This window comes from Hylobates moloch, unplaced genomic scaffold (assembly GCF_009828535.3).
Source record: "Hylobates moloch isolate HMO894 unplaced genomic scaffold, HMol_V3 SCAFFOLD_18, whole genome shotgun sequence".
Taxonomy (NCBI): Eukaryota; Metazoa; Chordata; class Mammalia; order Primates; family Hylobatidae; genus Hylobates; species Hylobates moloch.
In genome coordinates this window covers 57,783,366-57,796,361 of record NW_026652293.1, presented here as the reverse complement: position 1 = coordinate 57,796,361, position 12,996 = coordinate 57,783,366, and the positions used below count along the sequence as shown (strand labels likewise).

Here is a 12,996-nt window from a genome sequence, read left to right as displayed (position 1 = left end):
ACAAGTAAAGCTAGAACTATGAAAATTGAAAATTATGAGAAATTTCTGTATGTTTACTTAGTAACCATACCTTGAGAACTGAAGTTGGGAAGCCAGTTTTTCATTATCTGTAGGTTTGGTTACTTGTCTTCTGTGTCTGACAATTTAACTATGTCCCAAATCATTTACTGCACATAAAGATCATGGTAATACTTTTTTCTTAATGAAAGTTCTGCTTTTTAGTAGAAGATGGGCTCTAAAAATGGCTAGAACAACAGCTATTAACTTATGGTTTGGGTTTTTTTTTTTACTGTGTGTACCCATGTCCATAATTTAACTTGTAAGAATTCAGGCTTCTCTTTTGACATTAGGAGTATTTTGAGTAAAAATATACCTACTATTTTAATGGTCTCTAAAATTAAAGTGTAGCTTTATTTTGTTCTTGATGTTTTTGTTGGTTTCTTTTTTAGACACAGCCTCTCTCTCTGTTGCCCAGGATAGAGTGCAGTGGCATGATCATAGGCCACTATATGCCTTAGGCTCAAGTGATCCACTCACCTCAGCCTTCTGAGTAGCTAGGACTATATAGGCATGCGCTACCATGCCTGGCTAATTCTTAAATTTTTTTGTAGAGATGGGGTCTCTCGCCCCAGCTAGTCTTAAACTTCTGGTCTCAAGCAATCGATACTTCTGCCTTGGCCTCCCAAAGCACTGGGATTACAGGCGTGAGCCTCCATGCTGGGCCTACAGCATAGCTTTAATTTTAAGATATCGAATAACAAATTGTGAAATATTTCAGACTTCGAGAATGAAATAATTTGGATCTGGTGAACCAAACAAAAAGGAGAATAGAGAATAGCTGCAATGCATGTGCTCAGTTGCTTTTACCAGTGATATCAAAGAACTAATGAAAGTAACATAAATAAGGACAAAAGCATATTAAGTATGAGGGCTTTGGAATAACGAGGAACTTCTGAATAACCATTAAAATTATATATGCATATCTCTACTGTGATATAAAATAATTTTTCACACGTGTATAAACCACTTTTGTACTTATTGAGTTTTTAACCTCACTCTCCCTACTTGAAGTACAAAAATAATGATTGTTTGAGATACTGGCCTTAAATTACTTAAAAGGGTTATTTTATCTTAAAGTATTAGATTATTACTTGGTACATATCTTAAATATTCTTCAAGGAAGTGATTAGAAATTTTTTCCCCTATCCCTTTTAAACTCTTTAATAATGTTCATTGACCTGCTTCTGAGGATTTTAAAATCTTTTTGTATAAAATTGAATAGCGATAGGAAGAGATAATAGATTAAAAGGCCATATAGTTTCATGGTTCATAGCTCCATTCGTGGATTTGAGAACAGTGTTAAAATTAAGACGCTTGTGAACCCAAATCTTCTTTTGGTTCATAAATTTAAATATTTTGAAAGGTAGTGACTAGACATAATGGTTCAAGAGGTATCAGTAGGTTAAGAGCTTGCCCTCCCGTTTGGAAACTGAAATCTATGGGAACATGATCAAAGTGTTTTAACATCTACATCAGTATCTATGAAACTAAGTGATGAAAAATACTTAATCTAACTTTTCCCACCCCTCAGGTCAGGGACCAAGCTCTCATAAGCCTGTGTAGAAAAGCAGTCCAGGCCGGGTGCGGTGGCTCACGCCTGTAATCCCAGCACTTTGGGAGGCCGAGGCAGGCAGATCATGAGGTCAGGAGATCGAGACCATCCTGGCTAACATGGTGAAACCCCGTCTCTACTAAAAATACAAAAATTAGCCAGGCGTGGTGGCAGGCACCTGTAGTCCCAGCTACTCAGGAGGCTGAGGCAGGAGGATGGTGTGAACCCGGGAAGCGGAGCTTGCAGTGAGCTGAGATCACACCACTGCACTCTAGCCTGGGCGACAGAATGAGACTCAGTCTCAGGAAAAAAAAAAAAAAAAAAAGTTCGAGTTTTACAGAGGAATGAAAGCATCCTTTTTCTTCTGAAATAACCATTGATTAGAAGGTCTTCTCTGTAATCTTAAAACAAAACCTTCACTCTGTGCTCCTACGTACCTCTCTTTCTCTCTCCCCCTCCACTTTAGAGCTAACTTCTTGAAATCATTGCCTACTACACATTCGCAATGTCTTTGTCCTTACTTTTCCTTCACTCTTCATATTTCTTTAGTATTAGGACCTGTGTAGCTAACATAATACCAGAATTGTTCACGTTGGTGAGAATACCTCTTTTACATTCAGTGGATAATTTCTAGCCTATGTCTTCACCTTACTATAGCACTTGTACTACTCTACTTTGAAACTTTTCCTTTGACTTCTAAAACATTCCAGATTCTTAGTTTAACACCTAGCTACTCCTTAGGCTCTTCTTCTTTACCTGTCCCTTTAAGAAATACATATTCCAGGCCGAGTGCAGTGGCTCACGCCTGTAATCCCAGTATTTGGGAGGCCGAGGCGGGTGGATCACGAGGTCGGGAGATCAAGACCATCCTGGCTAACATGGTGTAACCCCATCTCTACTAAAAATACAAAAAAAGTAGCCGGGCATGGCGGCACACGCCTGTAGTCCCAGCTACTCAGGAGGCTGAGGCAGGAGAATCACTTGAACCTGGGAGGCAGAGGTTGCAGTGAGCAGAGATCGCGCCACTGCACTCCAGCCTGGGCGACAGAGCAAGACTCCGTCTCAAAAAAAGAAATACGTGTTCCAGAATTGTTTCTTCCCTCATCCTTAGGTTATACTTCCATGGTTCTAATGACGACTAGATACAGGCCAGAGCTACAGGATTTATCCCCTGAGCCTTAGACCTTAATACCACAATTTGGGTTCTCAAGTACATTAAACACAGCATGTCCGAAACAGAACTTCCTTCCCCTCACCTATTTTTGCAAAATCTGCTTTTTCTTAAATTCTCTACCTCAGTGAAAAGCAACCATCTACCCAGTTTTCCCAAACCAGAAAACTTGGAGTCAGCCTTAGCTTTTTACTGTAGAGATTTTAAAGCCACTAAGAGAATAATGTCAGACATTACGTTATATACACAGTCTTGAGAGTGAGTTGTGCCCTTTATTGCTAAACTGCAAAAATAGAACCTAAATTTACTTATTTTTTAATTAAAAAAATTTTTTTATTCAACACATGATCTTGCCCTGTAGCCCAAGTTGGAGTGCAGTGGTGCAGTTATAGTTCACAGTAGCCTTGAACTCCCATCTCAGCCTGAGTAGCTGGGGCTTCAGGCGTGGACCACCACACAGCTAATTTCAGAAAAAACTTTTTTGCTTTGTTTTTGTGTTTTCGTTGTTGTTTTGTGGTTTCTTTTTTTTGGAGATGGGGTTGCTCACTGTGTTGCCCAGGCCAATCTCAAACTCCTGGCCTCAGGTGATCCACCTCGTCCTTCCAAAGTGCTAGGGTTACAGGTATGAGCCACCACACTGGGTCTGAACCTAAATTTAATTCCTATTATTTATCTAAAAGTCTTCAAAAGAGAAGTTGCTAATTTTTATTACCTTCTTTACTCTTTTAGAAACTAGATTTTAGCATTGGAACTAGAAAACTATTTTCAGAAATTAAATCTTAGCTTTGAAATTAAATACCAGCTTTTTTCTGGAGAATAAAGAATTATGAATAAATGAATTATTCTGATTAAAATTATTCTGATTAAAATGAATTATTCTGAATAAAAAATCCTGATGTACATTGAAAGAGTTTATTAGATTGTATACAATTTCTAGGCAGGACATGGTGGCTCACGCCTGTAATCCCAGCACTTTGGGAGGCCGAGGTGGGGAGATCACTTGAGCCCAGGAGTTTGAGACCAGCCTGGGCAACATGGCAAGACCCTGTCTCTACTAAAAATACAAAAATTAGCCAGGTATGGTGGTGGGTGCCTGTAATCCCAGCTGCTCGGGAGGCTGAGGCAGGAGAATTGCTTGAACCCGGGAGGTAGAGGTTGCAGTGAGCCGAGATTGTGCCACTGCATTCCAGCCTGGGCGACAAGTGAAACTCAGTCTCCAAAAAAAAAAAAAAAAACAGGCTGGGCGTGGTGGCTCACGCCTGTAATCCCAGCACTTTGAGAGGCCAAAGTGGCCAGATCACGTGAGGTCAGGAGTTCAAGACCAGCCTGGCCAATGTGATGAAACGCTGACTCTACTAAAAATCCAGAAAAATTAGCCAGGTGTAGTGGTGTGCACCTGTAATCCCAGCTGCTGGGGAGGCTGAGGCAGAAGAATCACTTGAACCCAGGAGGTGGAGGTTGCAGTGAGCAGAGATTGTGCCACTGCACTCCATCCTGAGCAACAGAGCGAGACTCCATCTCCAAAAAAAAAAAAAACAAAGATAAACATTAGAGGAGGAAAAAACTATTTCTGATACTGAAATTGCTTATTTGATTGGAATTTTGTCCAGCAGTGCCTTGAAAAATATGATTTTAAAATGGTATTTGGAAAGAAAACTGGTCTTGGAGTCAACCATAGGTCCAAATCTTAGTATAATTACTCATCAATTTTATGACATCTAGTAAATTATTTGTCCTCTTTGAGCCTCATGAAAATGGGAATAATAGTACTTCCATGAGCAATATTATATGTAAAGTGTGTAAAGCAGCATTTGGCACCTAGTAATTGCTTAATAAATGTCAGCTAGTATTGATTATTTTATCTAAAATCACACATGTAGTAATATTAAAGCAATTTAATTTAAAAATCTGAAAGTTTAAAACAGGCTGCAAATACCCATCTGCTAAGGTAGATTGCCATGTGTACCAAATAAAGAATGTTCATTTATTTTTAAATGTATATTTTGTTTCAGACTGGTGAATTGACAAAATATAATTCTAAATTATTGATTGGGAAAAGAAGCAAGGAAGACCGTGTTTCAAGATACACTTAAAGGTGTATCCATTAATGTTTAAATAACGTTTTTTGTTGTTGTTGTTGTTGTTTGAGACTGTCTCACTCTGTCACCCAGGCTGGAGTGGAGTGGCACGATCTTGGCTCACTGCAACCTCCGCGTCCTGCATTCAAGCAATTCTCCTGCCTCAGCTTCTTGAGTAGCTGAGACTACAGGCATGCGCCACCACACCCAACTAATTTTTGTGTTTTTAGTAGAGATGAGGTTTCACCATGTTGGCCAGGCCAGTCTCGAACTCCTGACCTCAGGTGATCCATCCGCCTTGGCCTCCCAAAGTGCTGGAATTACAGGTGTGAGCCACCGTGCCCAGCCTACTCAAATAACGTTTTTTATAATACAGAGAATTTATAAGGTAGAGCTGTTCTGTCTAAACAGTAGCCACTAACTACATGTGTCCATTTAAATTCAAATGTAAAATAATTCAAATTAAATAAATCAAGTTCCTCCAGCTTACTGGCCACACTTCAGGTGTTCAATAGCCACTTGTAGTGAGGGCTACCATATTAGATAGCACAGGTATATAGCATTTCCACTGTCACAGAAAGTTCTGCTGGACAGTGCTGATATAGAGGTTGGAAAAGAATGTTTTTTTTTAAATGAGTGCTTAATGAAAATAGTCATTTAAGTTGGTAAACCGGATTATAAATCACAAAATTCTTTGCCCTTGATATATAATATTAGCTGCCATTTATGAGGTACTAGCTAAGTGTCAGATTCAGTCTAAATGGTTTGTAGTCATTTTCTCTTCCTCTTATTTCATCCTTGGGTAAGGAATTCTGTAAGGCAGATACATTAATTTTTGTTCGATAGTTGGAAAAATTGAGATTTAGAGAGGTTAATTTAATATCTCAGAATCATAGCTAAGTGACTGAGCCAAGATTTGAATCTAAGTCTGTCAGACTACTGCTCCCATTCTTAAGGCTTTGCTCTTAACTACTGCACTCCTTGCCATATATTGCACTTCTCCTGTGCATCCCCCCAAATATTATTAATCACATTTGAGTATCTGTTACATTCCAGAAATTTTAAATGTATTTCTAATTCTTACAAGAATTCTAACAACCCTTTTAGGTAGATACTAATCTCCTTTCATAGATGTGGGAACTCAAGCTGAGAGTAGTTAAATAACTTGCCAAAGACATTAAAACTTGTGAGTGAGAAGGACCTAAACTCATTATCTGGAGCCTATTCTGATTTTGGTTTGTTTGTTTTTTGAAATGATCTCACTCCATCACCCAGGCTGGAGTGCAGTGGTGCAGTCATAACTCACTGCAGCCTCTTAACTCCCAGGCTCAAGCAATACTTCCCCCTCAGCCTCCCCAGTAGCAAGTAAAAAAAAATGTAGCTGGGACTGGTGTCACGGGTCTGTGGTCCCAGCTACTCAGGAGGCTGAGGTGGGAGAGTCTCTTGACCCCAGGCAGTCAAGGCTACAGTGATCTATGACTGTGCTACTGTATAACAGTACAGAGCCTGGGCAACAGAGAGACCCTGTCTCAAAAAAAAAAAAAAAAAATTTACAAATACATTCATCTCTTATTTTTAAAGTTAGTGGTGATCTTCAAAGAAGTTTTGTCACTTACTTAACCTTTTTTATTATTATTACTCTAATCTGTTTTGAAAGAATAATTTGTGGACCTCTTTGTTTTAGGAGGCAGTTCCCATGTTATACGCAGCAGATACTTACGGAGCATTGTAATGAAGTGTGGTTCTGTAAATTCTCTAATGATGGCACTAAACTAGCAACAGGATCAAAAGATACAACAGTTATCATATGGCAAGTTGATCCGGTATGTACCCTGATATGAGTGTTTATATTAAAAAAGGGGATAATTTTGAATCTAATTCATTGATTACTTATTTTTAAGTATATATATATATATCAGTAGTATTCTTTTCCAAGAGCATTTTTTATCTTTATTTGTTACATCTTCATGTGTTGTACAGATAATATATGTAAGTTAATATTATCAACATTGTTGAGTGTTCATGTGCTAATGATGTTAAATCTGTGTATGCATTATCTAATTTAATATTCTGAAAACTCTGTGAGGTGCTAACATCTCCTGCAGTCAGATGAGGAAACTGAGGTAGAAGTTAAATGCTTTGACTCTTACAGCTAGTACATGACAAAGTTTGACTCAAATCCCAGAATACCTTGACTCCAAACCCACTGCTATTAACATATCTGCCAATTTATATCTTTGTTAATACTTGATTGAAAGATTAGGCCAGGCACAGTGGCTCATGCCTGTAATCCCAGCACTTCGGGAGGCCAAGGCAGGAGGATCACTTGAGCTCAGGAGTTCAAGAGCAGCCTGGACAACATAGGGGAGAGTCTGTCACTACAAAAAATTAGCCAGGCATGGTGGTACACACCAGTCATCCCAGCTACTCGAGAGGATGAAGTGGGAGGATCACTTGAGCCCGGGAGGTGGAGGCTACAGTGAGCTGTGACCTTGATACTGCACACTCGAGCCTGGGCAACAGAGTGAGAGCCTGTCTCAAAAAAAAAAAAAAAAGAAAGATTAATACGATGTCCATTCTGTCCCAACCACAAGTTAGAAAAGACTCATTACTCTTTTGCCTTCTGAAACCCATCATTATCTTGTGTAATTTGTGGACCTTGTTGTGTAATCCTTTCCTCCTTTGTTTTCCCATTGATATATATGAAAAGTATTTTATTCTGGATTTAAAATTCTAAGTTCCCTCTAAAATCAGATAAGTGTTCGTTTATAACCAGATGACCTATGGATTTGTTGTGGGTGATAAGTATTTTCATTTATTTCAACTAATTGAACATTTATCAAGTGATCAAAGGAGCACATGACTCCAGATAGATTAAGGAGCTATATTTGGTTTAGGAGTCATTCACCTAAAATAAACTTATTTTCTTTTCCTTTTTTTTTTTTTTTTTTTTTTGAGACAAAGTCTCGCTCTAGTCCCCCAGGCTGGAGTGCAGTGGTGCGATCTTGGCTCACTGCATCCTCCGCCTCCTGGGTTCAAGAGATTCTCCTGCCTCAGCCTCCCGAGTAGCTGGGATTACAAGTGCCTGCCACCATGCCTGGCTAATTTTTGTATTTTTAGTAGAGATGAGGTTTCATCATGTTGGCCAGGCTGGTCTCAAACTCCTGACCTCAGGTGATCTGCCCCCCTCGGCCTCCCAAAGTGCTGGGATTACAGGCGTGAGCCACTATGCCCGGCCAAATAAACTTATTTTGAAGTTTAGAATTAAAATATGCTATTAGCTCAGAATAAAGTTTTGGGCTCCCGTGTTGAGAAAAATAGAAAAAGGGGGCCATAGATGGAAATAATTTTTTTCTTTTTTTTTTTCTTTTTCTGAGACAGTATCTCACTATGTCCCCCAGGCTGTAGTGCAGTGGGGCAATCTCGGCTTGCTGCAACCTCTGCCTCTCAGGTTCAAGAGATTCTTATGCCTCAGCCTGCCAAGTAGCTGGGAGTACAGGCGGGCGCCACGACGCCCGGCTAATTTTTTTATTTTTAAAGTAGAGACGGGGTTTCACCATGTTGGCCAGGCTGGTCTCATATTCCTGACCTCAGCTGATCGCCCACCTCGACCTCCCAAAGTGCTGAGTGAGATTACTGGCGTGAGTCACCATTCCCAGCCTAACAGTTCTTTTTAGAAGAGAATTGAATTTGAGAGCATACACCAGTTCTTGCATACCTACGTATGCTACAAACGATGAAAGATAAATAAGATACATTCTTTACCATAAAGCAGTGGTTCTTTACCTTTTTTTGGTACCACGTACCTCTTTGGCAGTTTGGCAAACCTATGGACTCTTTCTCAGAATGTGTTTAAATGCATAAACCAAAGCACATAGCAAGGCCAATATATGTTATGTATTCATTACTAAGGAAAGCCAGCTATATTGATATATAGTTAACATAGTACAAAAACATTTTTTATTTTTATTTAATGCTTTATTAATGCATTAAATAATAAATTCTAGCAGCAGATATAAGTACCAGAATTTTGAAGTAGTGATGAGCATAAATATTTCGAGGTATCTGCAACAACTATAATGTGGTATGAAAAGAATTAAGATTTCTGTTGTTAATGGAGTCACCTAATACTACCTAATTTAGTATACTAGCTAGTATACTACCCACCACTACCTAATATACTACCCTGTGTAATTACTAATATACCCAGTACTGCCTAATACTACCTTGTTAATTGCCTGCATTCGAGAGTGAAGGAAACACCAAATTTCAGGCTGTGTTTAATAAAAATAGAGATGTCTTTTTCTCATTTAAATTCATAGACCCCTCATTCTATCCCTGGACTCGTTCTTGTAGATCTCAGGTTTAAAATTCCTGTGAAAAAAATGTACAGTTTAAATGAAAACAAAATTCAATGAAATAAGCATGATACATAATAGATAATACATAAAGTATTATGAAAACGCAGGGAAGCTTTACAAGTCGAAATACCTCATGAGAGCCTTATTATGCATCACACAGATGGACAACAGGAAAGGGGCATTCTAGGAAGACAGGAAAACCTCTTGCCCTCCTGTCCTCCTCCAAAAAAAAAAAAAAAAAAAAAAGAGAGAATGGGATGAGTAATGGCAGAGTGGGAGATTAGACTAGAAAAAGAGTTTGGGATCAAATCATAGCCTTTGCATACTATTCTGAGTTCTGTTTTCATTCACCAGTCATTTATTTGCATGATATATGAAAAAAAAGGTAGTAATACCAAAACTGTGCTTTATTAGTTTTCCCTAGTAGCAGTGTATAAGAATCCCCTTCATTTAGCCAGTATTTATTAAACACCTGCTGTGTGCCAGGTCTTTTGCTGTAGACAGACTAAGCACATGATAATACGCTGTAATTTATAGTGGGTGCTACAGGAGCTCATAAAAGAGAGCCTACTGGAACAGGAAAGCTAGGGAAAGTAAGAAAAGTAAGTATTAGGTGAAGAAGGTAAAGAACTATTTAGGCAAAACTAGTTAGGATAGGCCCTTGGCCAAAAGAAAACGTAACATGGCATTTAGGTGGTTTGGGGGAAGAGTTTTAGGTAGACTAGAGTTGAGATTAATTAAATAGCAGCCAGATCAAGGAGGAGCTTTTGTATTCTTTGCTAAGAAGTTTAGACTCTTATGCCAGTGTTTCCCAGAGTGTTTTTGCAGGAATAATGGGTATGCAGAATTAATAGGTGTTACATGTAAAGGGCTTTTGTTGCCAGATTAGCTTGGGAAATGCAGAGTTAATGCTTACATTCCAATATGAAACAGAGAGACTTTTAGAGACCGTAATTTTTAGATAGCTGTATTATAGTGAGTCCTCTGGGACTGTTTGATTCTTTTGGTATGATGGTATTTTTGTTATATCAAATACTGTCTGAAAAAATTATAAGAAAATATGTGTTCTTTTTGGCCGGGAGCAGTGGCTTACCCCTGTAATCTCAGCACTTTGGAAGGCCAAGGCAGGTGAGTCACCTGAGGTCAGAAGTTCAAGCCAACCTGGCCAACATGGTGAAACCCCATCTCTAGTAAAAATAAAAAAAAAATTAGTCTGGCATGGTAGTGCGTGCCTGTAGTCCCAGCTACTTTGGAGGCTGAGGCAGGAGAATTGCTTGAACCTGGGAAGTGGAGGGTGCAATGAATTGAGATCACGCCACTGCACTCCAGCCTGGGTGACAGAGCAAGACTCCATCTCAAAAAAAAAAAAAAAAAAATATATATATATATATATATATGCCCTTTTTGAACATGTGTATGTGTTTTTTAATGGAGAGAAAAAAATACATTTAAGAGAGCCTCAAAATCTGAGTTGATGTGATTCCAGTGCCTACTTTCCTCTAACAGTTTTTCTTTGCCTAAAAAAGATGAATTTTACCCATTCCTCGCAAAATACAAGCAAAGTCATATAGGCTCCACAAACATGTTATTTCCACTTTGAATAAATTAGTATATAAAGGCACTGTGCTAATGAAGATATAGTATTAATGTTTTTGTTTTCAACTTTATCTTTTATAGGATTATATTTTTTTCGTTCATGTACACAAAACAGTTTTTGAGTTAAATATTTCTGGTTTTTTTTGTTTTGTTTTTTTTTTAAAAGACGGGGTCTTGCTCTGTCACCCAGGCTGGAGTGCAGTGGTGCGATCTTGGCTCCGTAACCTTCACCTCCCAGGTTCAAGCAGTTCTCCTGCCTCAGCCTCCTGAGTAGCTGGGATTACAGGCATGTGCCACCATGCCTGGCTAATTTTTGTATTTTTAGTAGAGACAGGGTTTTACCACATTGGCCAGGCTGGTCTCAAACTCCTGACCTCAAGCTATTCGCCTGCCTCAACCTCCCAAAGTGCTGGGATTACAGGCATGAGACACCACACCTGGCTGAGTTAAATATTTCTAAAGGAGTTTGTCTTCAGTTTAAAAGGAAATCTTTGTGTTGATCTGGGGCAGTACTGTGAATGAAAATTTGTTCCTGGAAAATCTTGAGCTAGTCAGGAAGACTTGACTGGCTTAGTAAATTATTTAAACCATTTTGACCTAATGATAGTGCTGATCTAATACAAACACCTCTTACCCACTTCCCAAAGAAGAATCAGAAGTAGTCACATTGTTAACTCTTCAATTTTATCAAAACAATGGTGATTTGGACTAGATAATTGTATGAATGATAAACTTAGGGTTCAGTGAAGAAACAATAGCATAAACATAATCCATTTTGCAGTGACATTTCTTAGAAGGGGAGGAATCTCCAACCTAATTTTATCAGACTAGTTCCCAACTTTTTTCAACTGCTGGCGGGTCATTCCATTGGAATTTCCCCCCCCCGCCCCACCCCCCAGGCTCAAAGCTAAACTCAATACATCTTAAGACTAAAGTCTAAAACTTACTGTTTCTCCCCACCTTTAGTCAAATTCTTCCTCTATTTCTTGTAAACATCCATCCCTATCCCCTAAACCAGAAATCTGGAGGTTGTCTTTGAAGTTTTTTTGTTATATGCTGTCATGTCATTTTTATCTCCATAATATTTTTTTTTCTTTTTTTAACGGGTCTCACTATGTTGTCCAGGTCGGTCTTGAACTCCTGGACTCAAGCAGTCCTCCAGCCTCAGCCTCTCAAAGTATGGGCATGAGCCATAGTGTCCAGCCCAAAATATCTTTTGATTCTGACCTCTTTTAGTCCTTAACATCTTACGTTAGAGCCTCATTTTTTGGGAACTGACTGTGAACTGTGTATGGCTCATTATGGTTCCATTGTCCCTTTATGGTTTCCTTATCCTGTGTCTTTCTGATTCATCTTCCACATTGTTATCCTAGTTCTCTTCCTAAAGCCAAATATCACACTGTATATTCCCTAGCTTACAACTTTTAAATGGCTTTTCACACACAGGGTAAATGTAACCCCTTAGCCTACAACAAACATGTCAACTCTTGCAGCCTTGTCACTTGCCACGTCTACATTTGCACTTCACAGTTCAGCTTGCATAGCTTACAATATGGGCTTTTAAGCAAGGCAGCCCAGATTCAAATCCCCATTGCACTACAAACAGGCATGTTTCTAACCTTTCTAAACTTTCGTTTCTTTCCCTATAATATGAGAGAGGGGGTAATATTCTAGATTTGTGAGGACTAAATGAAGTATTGTTTGTGAATGGTGCTAGTAGTGGTTGGCATTAATAAGTGGTAGCTTTGCTGGTAGGATTGTAAAATGGTGCAACCACTTGGAAAACAGTTTGGCAGTTTCTCAAAATGTTAAACAGAGTTAGCATACGACCTAGAAATTCCACTCCTATGTATATACCCAAGAGAAATGGAAACATATGTCTACACAAAAACTCATACATATTCATAACAGCATTATTCATAATAGCCAAAAAGTAGAGAAACAGTCCAAATGTTCATCACCTCATGAATGGATAAACAAAATAATTATACTGTTAAATATTATTCAGCAATAAAAAGAGATTAAATACTAATACATTCTATAACACGGATGAACCCTGAAAACGTGCTAAGTGAAAGAAGCCAATTAAAAGAGACCATATCATGTATAAGTCTATTTATGTGAAACGTCCAGAATAGGCAAATCTATAGAGACAGAGACAGAAAGTAGTGGTTGCCA

At 38.7% G+C, this 12,996-nt stretch overlaps 1 protein-coding gene across 5 annotated transcripts in view; it reads left to right on the top strand.

Moving 5' to 3' along the window:
- The window catches only part of WDR26 (WD repeat domain 26), a 46,613-nt gene that overhangs the window by 16,008 nt on the left and 17,609 nt on the right, over positions 1-12,996 (top strand). For 4 of the 5 annotated variants that reach the window (XM_058430937.1, XM_032137336.2, XM_032137335.2 and 1 more), the window contains exon 7: positions 6,546-6,684. In XM_058430937.1, coding sequence (XP_058286920.1) covers positions 6,546-6,684 — 139 coding nt within the window. The remainder of the gene's footprint in view (positions 1-6,545; positions 6,685-12,996) is intronic. The other variant, XM_058430935.1, reaches the window with a different exon arrangement.